The 16345-nt window shown below is 44.6% G+C and overlaps 1 protein-coding gene across 1 annotated transcript; it reads left to right on the forward strand.

Moving 5' to 3' along the window:
* Positions 1 to 10699: 10699 nt before the first annotated feature.
* LOC113988873 (T-cell surface glycoprotein CD8 alpha chain-like) lies at positions 10700 to 15005 on the forward strand. Its single transcript, XM_039383538.1, has 6 exons — positions 10700 to 10745; positions 11321 to 11686; positions 12234 to 12323; positions 12824 to 12940; positions 13301 to 13331; positions 14960 to 15005. The coding sequence occupies exons 1-6, from the start codon at positions 10700 to 10702 to the stop codon at positions 15003 to 15005; spliced, it is 696 nt and encodes a 231-aa protein (XP_039239472.1).
* The last annotated feature ends 1340 nt before the right edge of the window (positions 15006 to 16345 follow it).

Below are 16345 nucleotides of genomic sequence, written 5' to 3' on the forward strand. Positions count from 1 at the left end.
ATATATGTTCTATATAGAATAAATAATATATAGAAAATATATAGAGAATACAGAAAATATATATATTCTATATTATAAAAAAAATCCAGTTACTCTCTCAATAAACAGTGCATATCTTGAGAGCATTAAAATATTCAAAGGACAAAGATACAGAGCAGAAATACAAGTATTTCAAGCATTGCAGTAAATAGTCTTCATGTTTTTGTCAAACTTCTATAAATGCATTTCTATAAAATTGCCAGTCTTTACAGAATATTTTAGTTGTTGATCTAACATTGGAAGTACTCATTTTTTTTTTTTATTCTTTTAAGCTGTCTGGTCATTTTTATGTGGATGGTCTGTGTCTTTATGATGCAAAAAAGTAAATAAAATCAGGTTCAATTGAAAACATTCAATTGAAAACAAGCTAGTGATAGGAGAGTGAAGTTACCTCTGACTTTAAAGCTCTTAACATATAAAAAAATTAATTTTGCAGAGTCATAAACACAGCTGAGTGAGGCACACTAAAGAAGAGGTTGAATAACATCTCTAACAAATGGTTAAACCTGAAATCCATGCGAAAGGAAAGGAGATACATTATCCATGGGCGCTGTTTAAATTCCTTCAGATTTATCCTTGGCCAAAACAGCTCCGTGCAGAGAAGCCACTTATTTAATACATCCTCCTGGCAGGAGAAATGGAGCCACAGCACGACTTTAAGCATCCAGATCAGATCAGTTAAATGGGAATTTCTAAATGTCTCTTTCTGTCACTGTATAAAATCAGATGTTTCCCAGAAATAAACCCCCAAAAAACCACTGGGGAAAAAAACTACTGTCAGGCAGCATAAGTACTTCTTGCTCCTGTTTTTCTGGACTTCATTGCATTTTATTCAATAAACTAAAAATAAAAATGTGTTAAGTTTCTGGTTTATAGAAACCAGAAATGTTTTCTTTAATATTATTCTAATATTAATATTTAATATTATTTCTGGTTATTAAATTATATATAATTTGCTGAAATAAATAATAAATACTTTTGTATATCAATACATCTATAGTATGTGCAGTCAGGGTGAGATCTGCAGCTTCTGTGGGATTACAAACAAATATTTGTTATTCCAGCATTTGTTTAACTGGAACACATATCAGACCAACTTAAAAATAAATTTACATAAAGTGTGTATTTTGCTTCTCTACTGCTTTGCTATGGGAAAGGTAAATTTGAGTTCATACACCAGTGGTTCTTTCTCATGAAACAAAACTCATCCCTGCTTTAAATGTTTGCAAGATGACAGGAGCCTTAATATTCCTCCCGTAGATGTTCATTTTCTTTCTGCTGAAGTTCGACTTCTCATTTAGCCTTTAAGATATACATGTGCATGAAGGGGGGCTGCATCACACTTTCAAAAGAGAGAATATCATTATTACTATTTGCACTTTCTGAGCTAGCTAATAAATTAAAACCAGATAAGAAACACTCCAAAAAAAAAGTCCCAGTGATGACATCAGCTCAGAAGTTTTTCTCTGCCAGGTACAACATATCTATGTGCTGTTGCAACAGAGATCTCACACAACAAACTTATTTAGTTCTTGTAGCGTAAAATCTCCAAACCCCGAAGATTAATCACCCAGCTTGCAGTCAGCATGAAGAGGAAACCTGTTCAGATGGCAAAGCCCTCTCCATCTCTCCCAGAAGCTCCTTGGAGGGCTGGGAGCCCTCAGGCATCCCAGCTGACACAGGCACTTATGAGTTTGTCTCCTTGGTTTTTTTTTGGCTCAGACAATGAGAAACAGCTAAATTTTGTCTTGCCCTGGACTGAGCTTCTGCATCAGGCAGGGAAAAAAAAGGGCCTGCAGAAATCTTGAGTGTGTGCAGGAGAAGTTTTGCAGCACTGACTTTTTCAAGGGCTTGAGCTTTGCCAGGAAACACTAAAGAATTCTGGATTTCCCTGTGTAGAGCGTGGGGAGCAATGGACACTTCCAAAGAAAAGTGAGGACAAGAGGAAACAGCCTGAAGTTGTCCCAGGAGAAGTTTAGTTTGGATATTAGGAAACATTTCTTCAGCAAAAGTGTTGTCAGGCACTGGAACAAGCTGCCCAGGGCAGTGGTTGAGGAATTTAAAAGATGTGTAAATGTGCCACTTGGGGACATGTTTTAGCAGTGGCCTTGGCACTGCTGGGTTAAGGTTGGGACTCGATGTTCTTAAAGATCCTTTCCATCCTAAACAATTCTGTGATTCTGTGATGAGCCCACAAGCTGGTGCCAACCACGGGCACCCTTCCTGCTGCAGTGAGCCCCATGTCCCGTCCCACCGCTTCCTCCACGCTGTGAGCACGATGCAGAGAGCCTTACCCTGCCCCACGTGCGAGCCACGTCGGTTTTTCTGCTCCTCTTCTCTGCTGGTGGTTAAAACATCCAGCCAGGAGGTCGGGCACCGACACACGGCGTGCACCCACCCTCCCTCCCCGCAGGGCTGAGCAGAGAGGAGAGCTGTGGCTCAAGAGACATCTGTATCCCCAGAGCTGCGCGTCTGATTTCACCCACCACATATCCTGTTGCTCCCTCCCAGCGCCGACAGCCGGGGCTGCAGGCTGTGCAGGCAGCATGAAGTGCAGCACAAAACCGCGGTGGTGGGCAGCTGCCCCCGGGGGCAGGCACGGCGTTCTGGATGCACGCTGCTCTTCCCCAGGGCAGCACGGCCCACGGCAGAAACCACAGCCGAGTCCCACCGTGCCAGAGAATCATAGCATCATACAATCAGAGTGTGATAAACAAAGTCTCGAGTTTCTATAAGTTTCGAATAATAGTTTATTATATGGTAAAAGCAAGCAGCCGGCTGGGTGACAGAAATGGGACCAGTTTCCCAAATCTGCACACCCCTACTACAGGGTACATTTAGTATTTATCTTAGCTACTTCATGCGTATTAATTATATCATATACATATACATTCTACAGGTTTTTGCTAAGTATTTAATATATGGGTTTTCTTACAGCTAAAGCTGAAAGGGTTATCTCTACAACCAGTCATAATTCATGCATTCTTGGATGAACAGATGCCTAAAGATTTAAGGTTCTACTATATTTTATTCTTAGGATAGTAAGGAGGTTTTAGGCCTCTTGACCTTGTGAGAGTCTGTTTTATTTCTTTATGGGGGTATAATTAAGTTTTACAATCCGTTTGTTTTATTTTGATATAATCACCCATTTGTTTCACGAATCACAATTATTTATATATCACAAGAGAATAATAGAATCGTTTAGGTTGGAAAAAACCTCCAAGATCATCGAGTCCAACCTTCAACTGAATACCTCAATGCTGCATCACAAAGTTCCACATCTACTTGTTTTTTGAACACTACCAGTGATGGTGACTTCACCACTGCCCTGGGCAGCCCATTCCAATTCTTAACCACTCCTTCAGTGAAGAAATTTTTCCTACTATCCGACCTGAACCTCCCTTGGCTCAACCTGAGTCCATTTCCCCTTGTCCTGTCAACATCTGAGCTCTCTGCAGGTACACCAGGGAGGAGATGCTGAGCTGCTGGGGGCAGGGTCACAGGCAGAACTGCTGCTGTTCCTCAGCAAAGCTCAAGGTGCAATCCTTGTCCAGCACAAGCACGAGGTCAACTTGCTAGCTGATGTCTCAGGGAGAGGTGCAGGGCTGCACTGACACCCAGCTGCGGGGCTTCAAAACATGCCTTAACATCAATACTGAATGCAAAATTCAAGTTGGGATATTTCCTATCAGTCTCTTCAAAAACAGTGGAGACAAAATATTCCTGGAGACAGGGATTGTATATTCCCTCCCCTGGTCCCCAAACCTGGGTCTCTCCTTATTTTACCAAAGCTGGCACACAAATTGAGGTACTTGCCCAAGGTCAAACATTATTCCTCAGCCCTTATTCCTCTTCCAAGGTTGAGAAATACAGGATGCTCTGGAGTGTAAAATAGAGAAAGGAAGAACTCACCTTCCTTCTCTGTCTGCTCCCAACACCAAAGGTGTCTTGCTTGAGGACCCAGGTAACCATGGAATTGCTCCAGTGCTCCCTGTGGGGGGGATGAAGGGGAGTGATGTACTAAAGATGGCCATAAGCATCCTCAGTGGTGCCATGTATGGGTGGACATGCCATGCAGAGCTGATGATACAGCCCCTTTTCCCTTCCCTGTGCCCCTGTTGGCTGTAAAGTGAGCAAGGGAGAGTCCCAAAGGGCTGTGGAAAGAGCCCTGTCCCACCACAAGCACAGAGGGACGTGGACACAGGCCCTACAGGGCCAGGTGCTGAAAGGCTGGAGCCACATGAAGCTCAAACCATCTCCAACCCATCATCTTCCAGCTCACACGAACTGGACATGCAGGTTGGAAAGCCACAGGCAGTTCATGTGTGTGTATCTCCTCTATCCTGCGTGTAAACACACCCAGAACACAGTTTCTTTCTCTATGCAGTGGTAACCACATGGAAGAGTTGGACCCTGCCCTTTTTCTCTCACTATCCACAGTGCAGAGGACAGAGATGTTGGGACAGCTGTGGAGAACTGCAGGATCCATTTTTGAGATAAATGTCCTTGTGCAGGGTCAACAGCTAAGAGAGATGTAAGTGTTCTGCATTAAAGAATGAGATAATTGAAAAATTAATAGTGTTTCAGAGGAAATGGATGTGGAGATTTGTAACAAATGGCTTCCTTAACGTGACACATTGAAATGAGATCTCACAGTTAAGAATATAAAAATGACTGGTTTGGCTCAGAGCAAAGGTTCATCCAGACAACTTTTCTGTCTCCAACATTGGCTACGAGCAAATAGCTGAGGAATAATGACAAGACAATTATATATGATGTTCTCCTTTAATATTCAGTCTATTTTTAACTAAATAGATTTCCTGAGCCTGTTGCTGTCTATTGAGTAACCCACAGTGAATTTCTCTTCCAAGCACTTGTCCAGGCTCTGCATCCCTAGTGTCCTTTGCTGGGGACATCACTGGGTGAAGAATGACTTCTTTTGCTTTCAGCCTCACCATCATCATCTGCTGCCCCTTACTGTCTGTATTGGAAAAGGCAGGGAATAATCAATCCCTCTCCACTCTCTCCCAGTCACTCACAGTTCTGGAGACCTTTAGTGTTTAGCCACTTAAATAATTTTTTCAGACCAAAGAATCCTAGTCTGCCACGCAAAACCCATCCCAGACCTCTGATCCTACATTTTGCCCTGCTCTGAACCTTTTCTTGTTCTACTACTTCTTTTTTGAGTCCTCTCTGTGACATGAAGGGTGATACCAAGACACAGCATTCAAGGATTTATACATTGCATTGGACCATGCATTGGCCATGGACTGGACCACTGGACCATACAATGACAAAGCTGTCTGTGTTCTCTGTTTTATACCCCATTTCATTCCTACCTGGTAACATCCCATTTGCTTTTCCTGATGGGCAATGAGTTGATGTTCCCACAGTAGTACTTGTCTTAACCCAAATTTTCACCCCTGAATTTGACTCCTGATTTTATAGGAAAGCCAGGACTGGTTTTCCTTGAGTGGATCACTTCACATCACCTACTCCAAATTTCACCTGCTTCTGTATTGCCCAGTCTCTGAAAGATCCATCTGCTGCCCTTTGATGTAGCCATCCCTCCTCCCTCTGTCCCTTTTGAATAAGGTGTTATGGCTCAGAGTTACATCTTACAGGTCTAATTCATCAGCAGGGGTTGGGGTTTCTTTTCAGATAAATGCAAAATTGAGTAGAAATAAGTTATATGAGCCAGCAAATGCTCTTAGCAGGACCACAAAATGGACGAAGCAAGTAATCTCAAGCAAGTCTTGGGTTTCCATAGTGCCAGCACTGCCAGCAGGAGACATGGAGAAGGGAAATGGGAACCCTTCCTTCAATCTGCTATGGAAATTGAATTTCCTTCTCAAAGGTTTTAACAGTAAAGATGCACAGCAAAACCCTTTTCTGGGAAAGTCCTCCTGCACCACACAGATGTACCCAGAAACTCCCTGAGTTATCTCCACCAGGATTTCCAGCCCAAGGTCTTCAGGGAAGAAGGTTAGTGTGCAGCAAGGAAGGACATTACAAGACTCTGGATTGATGGTGACAGGAAAAATCAGCTCCCAAGGCTGTGGGGATAACACCAAGGCTATGAGACCCTGTAAGGGGGCTGAAATCAGAGGACAACAATCAAACAGTGCCTTGAACCCAACAGAAATTCAATTCTGGAAATTGGAAAGGAGAAGATGAGCCCAGTTTACCAAGTAAAGACTAATGGAACTGTTCAGACAAAAATATTATACACTGGACTCAAACAGATGATTTTTGTTTTCTTAAGGGAAGTCTATATACAGTTAGAAAAACTTTAGGTCTTTTGCAGTTCTGGACTGAATCTCTGTGGTATTTTGGAGATTGGAGCAGCAGAAAACCAGCCTGTCCACTGTTAACTCCAGCTGGGGCACTGGCAGAGTAAATTGTCACCCAGTCCCCAAAAGGTGCCATCACAGATTGCTGATTTACCGAATACCTGCACAAAGGAGCTCTGCAGCATCAAAAGAGAAGGTGTGGGAAGCCTCTGCAAGGAAAACTCATAACACATCCAGGTCTTTTTCTATCACACTTCCAGCTGAGGTACCAACATTATGGAGATTTTCAGCCCAGTGATCAGTTAAAGGGCTACACCACAAAGAGGTGGGAGCACGGGAATGTTTGTGGTTTGCATTCTGGATTTTAAGCTGTGTGACGTGTACCCGTGAGAGTACCCAGAAGAGTGGGCAGTACTGACCACTGAATTGGAAACACATGGCTGCAGTGGAAACACAGAGTGTGAGTACCTCTTGTGTGACAGTTTCACTTGACATTCTGCAAGCCCCTTTGGTGCTGCAAAACTTTGCAAAGAAAAAGGGGGGCAGCAAGTTGCTCATAAACCACAGCTTCACTTCACACCGGAAGGACCGTGTGCTGGAGTCTCAACATTTTATTTTTTACTCTGCTTGAAGGAAAAAAAAAAAAATAAGGCTCATGATTTGCGACTAAATTTTGAAATCTTCATTAGAATTTTCCATTCCTCCTTGTGAAAGAGGAATGGAAAGTTTCAATGCAATCCTTCAAAGGTTTACAACAGGAAGAGTCAGCAGTGCTGCGGCAAACACGGTCCGGTGTCACCTCCTGAGTTACCATCACTGATCACTTGCAGGAATCAAACAGCACATGCAGCATCATTGCTTGGCAATTGGACATCCTTGTGGAGCACTATGAGGAGACACCGTGGGCAGCAGAACAATGGACCTGACGGAGCACAGTCATTTTGGGGCCCTTCTGTGTTCACCGGCCGTCGCAGTGCGACTCCCATGTCCTGAGGGACACCACGCGATGTCTGGTATTACTGACACCAAGAAACTAAAGAGTTTCTTACCCCTTGAAAAAGTCCCTGAGATCGTTCCACTAAATGACTAAGAAGTCAAACATATCCAAAACTCAGCATCTCCTCCAGCTCCCTCTCATTTCACATGCCCTCTCTGTCAAATGGGTGTAAGCAAGTACAGAGAAGGAATCCTAAATTCATCTCCTGACAAGCCTGGTTCAAAATCAGATGGATCTCTCTTGCTCTGTCTTTTCCCTGCATGATTTTCTCTCTTTTCTCCTTGTTCCTTTCTTCTTCTGCTAATTATTTGACATTAATTAAACAAAGACCTAGGCTGGCCTTAGTATATAAATATAAACCTTGGTCACAAGCACCTTAGGTTGGAGTTCTCAGAGCCCTGCAACCTTAGCTATGAGTAAAATGAAACTTATTGGTAAGTTTGGGAGAAAAAAGAAATTATCCTTTACTGTCTAATCAACCTGTCTGTTCTGACTTCTCTTATATGATGCTCTGCAGAAGTAACTGGTTGTCCGAGTGTTTTTTTCTTCTTCCTTAGTCATATGATAACTGAGGCACTAAAACACAAATTTTTAATAAAACATGTTATTAATGCTGGTGTTCACTGATTTGGCTTAGGTCCTCGGTTAAACAATCTATTGTAAAATACTGTCTAGAGAACAAACAGCCAAGTCGGGGCTTGCTAAAGACAAGGAGATTTCTTAATTAATCTGATTAACCACCTTCTCCTTCAAGTTTTGGAATTGGTCATCAGTGTTACACTTACGTGAACTGACCTAAATTATTTCTACAAGTGTTGATTTTAAAGTAGAGCTTTTTTCTGGAGGCCCTGCTTGTGTCCTGGAGCCTTCCTTAATCAAATAATTGCCACTGCAACTGCTTTAATTTTTCTTATTTGTTCCTGTGTGAAATAGAAACAGCATTGTAGATGTGTGACAGCCCTCTTGCAGCTATATCTCTCCACTGACAGCGAGCTTTTGCCTTGCCTTTAAAGGGTATATTCATTGCCAGAGTGTTGCAGGTGGCAGAAAGGAGCAGCTTCCCCCAAAGCCATCTGCTGTGAGTCCCCAACATCACCCTTGCCCAGCACAATGGGAAAGCGTCAGAAGAGGCAGGGAGGGACTGGTGATATCTTCTGTGTACTGGTGAGCCACAAAGTGCTTCAGCTAATAAGTGTATGAAGAGAAAAAGAAAGCCTCTGAGCTGTGATGCAAAGCATGAATGTGACAAAGGAAATGGTGGCCTTGCATGGAAACCAGCTCAAACTGTGAGTAACAAGGACCAAGGTCTCCTCTATGCACAGGAGGGGAATCCCTGGGCGCCAGTTTAGTACCATGGATTGATTCATAGTAAAATTCATCATTTATCAGAGACAAGAAAGAAGTGAGATATCCCTACTGAGAAAGGAAGTAGCCCTTCCTGGAGGATCCTTTCATTGTACAAATTCTCCCAGCACATCCATCACCACACCTCCGAGGACATGCACTACATACTGTAGTGAAGAATCCATGCTCTACAGCAGAGTGAGAACCTAGTCTTGGCAAATTTTTGACCCATACTCATTTACCAACACATTCACTTCCATTTGAACCAAACTAAAAAACAGGGAATGAGGAATTTTCCTATTTTGGTCTCCAGAAGGTTGTGCTTTTGACAATGATTTTGAAATACAATTTTCTGCCACTGAGTTGTAATAGTGATGGAGAGGGGAGGACTCAAACAACAATCCCAATGGATGGCAGGAACCAGTTCACTTCAGCACCCAAGAAAGCATGAGACTCAACTCTAGTCAACTACAAGGCAGGCCCCTAGTTCAGTTCCTTGTTGACATTCCTCCATCAGCCTGTGAGGATGGGCACTTCCCAAGAACAGTTTATCCCATTATAAAGAGAGGATGAACTGTAGCTAGAATCAGGTAAATAAACTGCCCACTGAACCAGAATGAGCCTGTGCAAGTAGCATCACTTGATGTCTCATCCAGAGGTGGCTGGAGCACTAAAAGTTGTCATTTGGCTCAAGTCTGATGTTCATATTTGCTTGACAGGATTTTAAGATCCAGATCCTTGTAATGTTATTTAATGTATGAAACCTGTTCACCCTTTATTTTGTCAAAATCTACTATTTCAAGTAGACACCACAACTACCACAGCCTCATGAAAGTATGAATTTCACACATCTCAGCAGGCTAACAGCAGCTTTCTTCACTCAGCAGGCTTTGAAGCCCAGTGAAATAAACCCAGTTCCTAAACCATTGTCCATAGCTCAGCTCTGAGTAGCAGTCCCAACAGCAACATCATCAAAGTCAGCAGCACCTGTTGTCTGACAGACACAGGATTAAAAGGCTTTCTTTGCAAAGGGGTAACAGAAAAACCAAACCTCACACAAAAAAAACCCCAAGCAACAGGATAGCCTGGAAGAAAGAAATAAATCCAACACCAGCCCAGCCACTCGCAGTCTGGTGAAACTATTCTTACTGTATGTGCAAAGCTCCAGGAAGCATCACCCATCCCCATGTGCCAGTGGTCACCCAGAGGCAGCAGGAAGGGCCCTCTCTGTTGATGCATACAAGAGTTTTCTTGGCAGGGCGGAAGACCCTGTGGTTAGAGAAGAGAACCACAAGTTGTTAAAACAAAGAAAAAGCAAAGCATACCCCAGGGCGCTCTTGGTATGTTCAGCTGACAGACCACCTGCCTTGCTCAAAGTGGCTTTTGCTGAGCAATTGCAGAGATGAATTGACCAAAGAATTGCAAAGAGAACAATTAAACACCTGAAGAAACCATCTGTGTGCCAGCAACACGTGTGCTTGGAGATAAATGATATGTATATATATGCCATGAAACACCTGTGTCTCACTTGCTGGGTATGAGAATACTCTGGGCTCTGCCATCCACACGAGACCCTCTGAGTGTGCTTAAGGGAAGGATGCAGAATCCCTCACAAGAAAAACAACCTGAGGCCTTCAGCCTAAGCATGAGGCTTGTCCGTGACTTCTGTGGAGCTGGAGCTGTTGAGGACCCCCAGAGGGATGGGGGACAGCAGGCTGGAGCGCCTGATCCTACCTCAGGCATGAGCAGCAGCACTCTGGATCTCTAGGGAATTCATGGAGGCAAAAACCTTGAGTAAGAACAGAGAAGGATAAAAGAGCCCAAATTTCAACCTAGAATTTAATTTCTTCAGAAATCTTTTTTTGCGCTGCATTTTGCCGCAGATGCCGAGCACCGTCTCTTTGCCCAAGAGGGTCTTGATGACATCACATCCTCCCCAAAGTGAGATGCAGCCTCCAAAGTCAAGAGAGAACGATCATCTCAGCAGCACTGCACCGTCTCCAAGGACAGACACCCCCAGCAGAAGATGGACGGGTCTCCTGCCCTGCTCCTCCTGATCGCTCTGGGACTCTGTGAGTATGGACACAGGGTGGTGCAGCCCCTTTATCAGGAAGGGCATGGGCCCTTCTTCCACCAAATCCAATAAATTGGGCTAAACAGTTAAAAGGGGGGTGGGGGGTGGGAGTAAACCAAAAAAGCTGACTTTGAGATGTGGTCAGTAACTGTGGAGGGAAAGGCGGCATCCCCTCAGCCAGCAAAGGGCAGCCGGAGGGGTGGCTGCAGCAGCACGAGCACCAGGAAGGGAGCCTGGTCATACAAGTGGTTCTGGAGGGGAAGGAGAAAAGGGGAAAAAGGGGGCTTAGCAATCAGTGCTTTTAGAGATTCATTTCAGATAATCTGGGAAGGAGTAACGTCCCTGAGAAGGCAGCTGGAAGGGCAACACCCATCTTTCAAGCCTACATGGCTGATTACTGAGCACCCTCCATGCACAATCCCAGCAAGGATTCCAACTAAACCTTCCAGTCATCCAGACACCATGGTTCTCCCTTTACATTTGTATTTCCATCCCATGGACAGAGCAGGAGATTTTTCCCAGAGGGACCATTGGCTCTTCCCAAGCAGTTCCACAAGGATTTCTCTCCTCCAGGCTGTCCCAGAATCCATGGCCAGATGTATGAGATGAAGATCAGGTTTCGCAACAGAATCACCCAGCTCCGGGTGGGACAGCGGCTGGAACTGGAGTGTCAGACTGACAAGAAGGACAGTGGCATGTTCTGGGTCCACCAGGACAAGAGTGGGACCCTTCACTTCATTGTCTTCATCTCTTCCCTATCCAAGATCACCTTCAAGGGGAATCAGAGAACATCCACACGCTTCGAGGCCAGCAAAGACAACACCATCTATCGGTTGGTAGTGAAGTCTTTCACATGGCAGGATGAGGGGAATTATTTCTGCCTCATGAACATCAACCAAATGCTGTACTTCAGCCCTAGCCAGCCTGCCTTCTTCCCAGGTGAGCAACATTTCCACCCAACCTTGCTTAGCTCTGCCAGAAAGCCCTCCTGCCTGTGCCTTTTTTAAGCAGTCTTCTCTCCCACAAACCCCAAAACATCTTGTGACCAACCCACTGCTCCTGCTGAAGGTTCCCTGCTTGCCATCTCTCCTCATGGTATTGCTCCTGCCCAAAGGCAAAGATGATTGGGCAGACCCAGCATCACTTCCCCATCCCCACTTCTCCATCCTACACATGGCTCTGAAGAGATAACATCAAAGCAAAGTCCAGCACTACCCCTCCTTCCTCGCCTCACATAGGTCCCAAAACTCAGGGTGCTTATGAGGATGGTGGCAGACAGCAAGAAATAAGGAGGCTACAGCTCCTTACTGGCTCCTGGGAGACCCTCCTTGGAGGAGTCCCAATCTAAAATTGGATCTGTGAAGTCCCCATGGAGCTGAATACAGAAGCATCCATACCCTGGCAGGGGTAGGAGAGCAGAAGGGCAGGAGAGAGATTTTTTTATTGTATTTGCCTACATGCTGAATTCATCTGTTTTCACTCATAGTCACCACCACAGTGGCACCCACCACAACAAGACCCACCACCCAGCATGACATCACCGAAAAGGATCCCTTCCTGGAGACATCAGATCCAGGTAATCTGGATGGAGGGAGGGAGGGAGAGGGGAAGAGCTGGGCTCTGGTCCACTGATACTGAGGGGGATGGTGTAGGCATTTTGGGACAGGAAGAGACTGAAAATCCATGGAGCTTTATCAGAGTTGGGAGGATTAAACTCTAACGTTTCATCCCAGCTAGGAAAGGCTTAGGATAAGGTTAAGAGTATGAGCATGCCTGGGCATGCTGGGCTGAGGGGGTGGAAGGGAAGAGCCTTGGGGGCTAGGGCTGGTTTTACTCTCATCAGGAGACACAAGAAAACGTGTGGCTATGTGTCCTCCTTCAAGTGCCCAGGAAAATGCTGAGAGCAGCAGCACTGATGAAGAACATCACTGCAGGCCCAGGGGAAGCCCTCTGCCTCACCACCAGCCTTGTGGAATGCCAGGCAGGGCCCTTGGCACCTCCCTTGGCTCCAGCAGAACTGGCCTTAACACCAGCTGTGAGCACCTCATGAACCTTTCCTCTTCTCCATTCCTGCAGAGACCAGCACAGAGAATGAGCTGAATTTCTTCTGTGATCTTCTCATCTGGGTTCCCTTGGCAGGTGCCTGCCTCCTGCTCCTCATCGCCCTGGTCGTCACCATCACGCTCTGTCAACGTAAGACTCACCACCACCCCCTGTAGATGCTGCTGAGGGATTTTCAGCAATGTGCCAAAGTCCCTGGGGACAGCCAACAGAAATAATTCACCCTCAGGGTTCCCAGGCTGACCCTGCTACTGCTACTCACATTTTAATTCATCAAAATGTTTAAGTGCATTACTGTGGGAACATGAGCTGCAGCACCACTCCCTGGCATGGATTTTCTACAAAATAAGCCTGGTTTATCCATCATTAGTCTCAAAGATATCAGCTGCTGGGGAACATCAGCCCTACCTCACTGCAGTGTTTCTTTACTGAGCTGTGACTTGGTAGCTTTGAACTATAACACTTCCTTACTTATTTTCTTTCTTATTTTAGGAACCAGAAGACGAAGATGCAGGTGTAAAAGGTTAGTAAGTGACAGGCATTGGCAATTTTCTCTTAAATTTGGCAACATCTCAGTTTCAGGTGGTAGAGCAGGCAGGGGCCCAAAAGCAACCTAAAAATTCTTCACCTGATGGGAGGGGTCTGTGTAATGACTAAAAGGCAAAACGAAGACAGAAGTTCTCTTCTCCCATGGTTTTGTTTGGGGTTTTTGTTTGCTTTTTTTTTATTTTTATGTAATTCAAATCACGGAGCCCTGACACTGCAGTAGACACAAGCCAGAAAGACAGGACGGGCTTGTGGTAGCCCAAAAACTTTGCACATCACATAATGCTCATAACTAACCACATTTCTGTGCTCCCAATGCACCACTCCAAACTTGAGCCTGGGGGTGACTGTATTTCATTCCTTACCCTCCCCAAACCATTCATTTGATTTCATCACTGGACATTCAGGTGTGCCATGCAAGTTATTGCATCCCAAATCCCCCTCTGAACCATTTTGGACCAATATCACTACGGCTTCAAGCCTCCATTTCCCCTACAGGCACTAAGGAACAACAGCAGAGAGGCTGCTGCAAACTTGGATGACTTTCCTGAGAAACAGCACTGCAGACAGGAACAGACTTAAAAGTAACCCAGTTTCTATGCACTCAGGAACATTTTTTTCATGCTTTCCCTCCTGCCACCTCAACCCACCCATCATCCTGAGTCACAAGGAAAACTCCATCACAAGGAGAATTGCAATTTGCCAGTTTGGAAAAAGAAATGCTTTTGCCCACGTGCATTATCCTTCTGCAAAAAGACCTCCCTGCAGCAGGTTTCTTCACCTTCCCTGCTCTGCAGGAAACCACTTCTGCAGTTTTGCAAGCCTTGGGCACCCTGGAGCTTGTGGCCAGAGAGCCACCAAGAAATCATTGCTACTGCTCCGGGCAGCCAGTGCTGGGCTAGTGCTTGGAAAAGATGGGTAGCCAAGAAAGTTTTGGACAGTATGTTCACAGCTCTGGAGCCTCATTCTTTGCAAAGCAGAGCATCTTTTAAATCAGATAAATTCATGTTCTTTGTTATACATCCATGGGGCTTATGGTAAGAAAGGTAATCTTTTTTAAGACAGAAGGCATTTTTTTTACCTGTCTGAAAAAAGGGAACAGACTGTCATTGTTATGGCGGATATTTATTATAGCCAGTGCTCTTCTGATTCTTGTCTGCCTTTCCAAGGGAGAAATGATAACAAAGAGCTCTTCAGGCAGCCTTGCTTAGGACAATGTTTGCATTCTTCACTTATCTCAATCCCTGTTGCCAGGATGTTCAGTTCCTACAGAGAAAAAACACCTGCAGAGCTCTTCAGTTTTGTATAGATAGAGTGGTTGGGTTACAACAGAAGTCAGAGACAAATTTAAAAAGCCCCTTTTTCTTAATTAGTGTAAGAATTGATCATCAGTGTGTCTTAAGAAAGTCTTTCTGCTGGCTGTCACTACCTGAAATGTCGGCAGATCCTTCACTAGCATAGAGATGATTTCAGAACATTTTGCAGCCTCTTCTTGCAGGTCCCTGGCTGCAGACCAAGGCTAAACAAGATCATCAGCTCATCACACATTAATTGCCTTTCTCTTCCTTTCCCATCAAAGTAAATCAAGCCCTTTTCTCTCTCCAGGCCTGTGCAGGGGAAGCCCCACGCCAAACCAGGCACAAAAATCTGACACCTTGCAGCATCCACACCTTTGGACTTCTGGATCGTCTCCCGGGAGCTGTCAGCACACAAACCCATCTCCTACGTTCTCTACACTGTAACTGCACCTCATGCACTCTGCCCTGGCAAACTGGAAAAGACAAGATGGAGCACAGACACCCAGACAACAAGCAGCACTGTTTCTGGGAACTGCACCCTAAAGCACAGCTCCTTCAAGAACTGGAGCTTTTCAAATCGATTCCCAAGGCCGAACGCCCTCTCTGTTCCCAGTGACAGGGTTCAGGCAAAGGAACCAGGTCAATCCTGATGCTGACAGGCATCCGTGATAAAATGATGAGAAATAAGGATACAAGCTGGACCTTTGCTCCAGTGTGTGTTACTTCTTTCTAAAATGCAGCCAGGGCCTGACTTTGCTACCCAGTGACTTAGAAACAAATGCTCTCCACACATCCTCTGTTTGTGGTGCCATGTCTCTCCTAGGGTTTTTCCTGTTTCATCTACTGTAATACAAGGCTGCACTGAGAAAGTAAATATGGATTAAAGGACCTTATTTTTTAGGCTTTTACAGTCCTGGGGGCTAAGGTTTTCCCTCATGCTAACCCTCTTCTGCTGCTACCCCCACTTCTACAGATTTCAGCAGGAATTTGGACTGAGCAAGGAAGGTGGGATTTGCTTTCTTTCTGAAAGAAAAAAGAGATGTTTGTCACTTGTTTTGGTTAAGTGGGACATTTAAGATGTTGATTTTTTGGGGGGACATGTTGATTGACTATGGTTAAGTTCTGTTTTTTCCAATCTGTATTTGATGTAAATATTTCCTTGTTATACTTGCAAATCAAGAACTGAGACAGAAAATAAAATTATTCTAGTCAGATTCAATGAAGTGTATTTCTTGCTTTAGTTCCTAGCCTCAGAAATGCTAAAATCCTTCATGAAAATAAAAAATGAGAGTTTGAGAAAGTTTTGGATGAGGGAAAAACCAGTGATTTATACAACAGCCTAAGACTTAGGATGCCAGAGTTCAGCTTCCAGCTTACCATAGCCTAAAATCATCTCAAGGGATCTTCCCAGGGGTTTGCTGATGGGCTCAGAAACACTCCTCCATCCCAGGAAGGTGCTATGAAGGCGGATGAGATAAAGGTTCTCAGGGTACTCTGGTATTCTTGTCACGGGGCTGATAAAAACCTGGGAAAAGCAGAAGGAAAGGAACTCTTTGATAGTCTCCTCCTCTGCAAACAAGCTGGGAAGGAGGGAAATTGAGAGAGAAGTTCTTCCAAACTTACTTGAGTGTAATGTTTAATTAAAAAAAAATAAATTAGAGACTGGGTAAGTATATCTAAACAATAGCAGGCC

Source organism: Pipra filicauda, unplaced genomic scaffold (assembly GCF_003945595.2).
Source record: "Pipra filicauda isolate LSUMZ 115617 unplaced genomic scaffold, ASM394559v2 scaffold315_size853536_pilon, whole genome shotgun sequence".
Lineage (NCBI taxonomy): Eukaryota > Metazoa > Chordata > Aves > Passeriformes > Pipridae > Pipra > Pipra filicauda.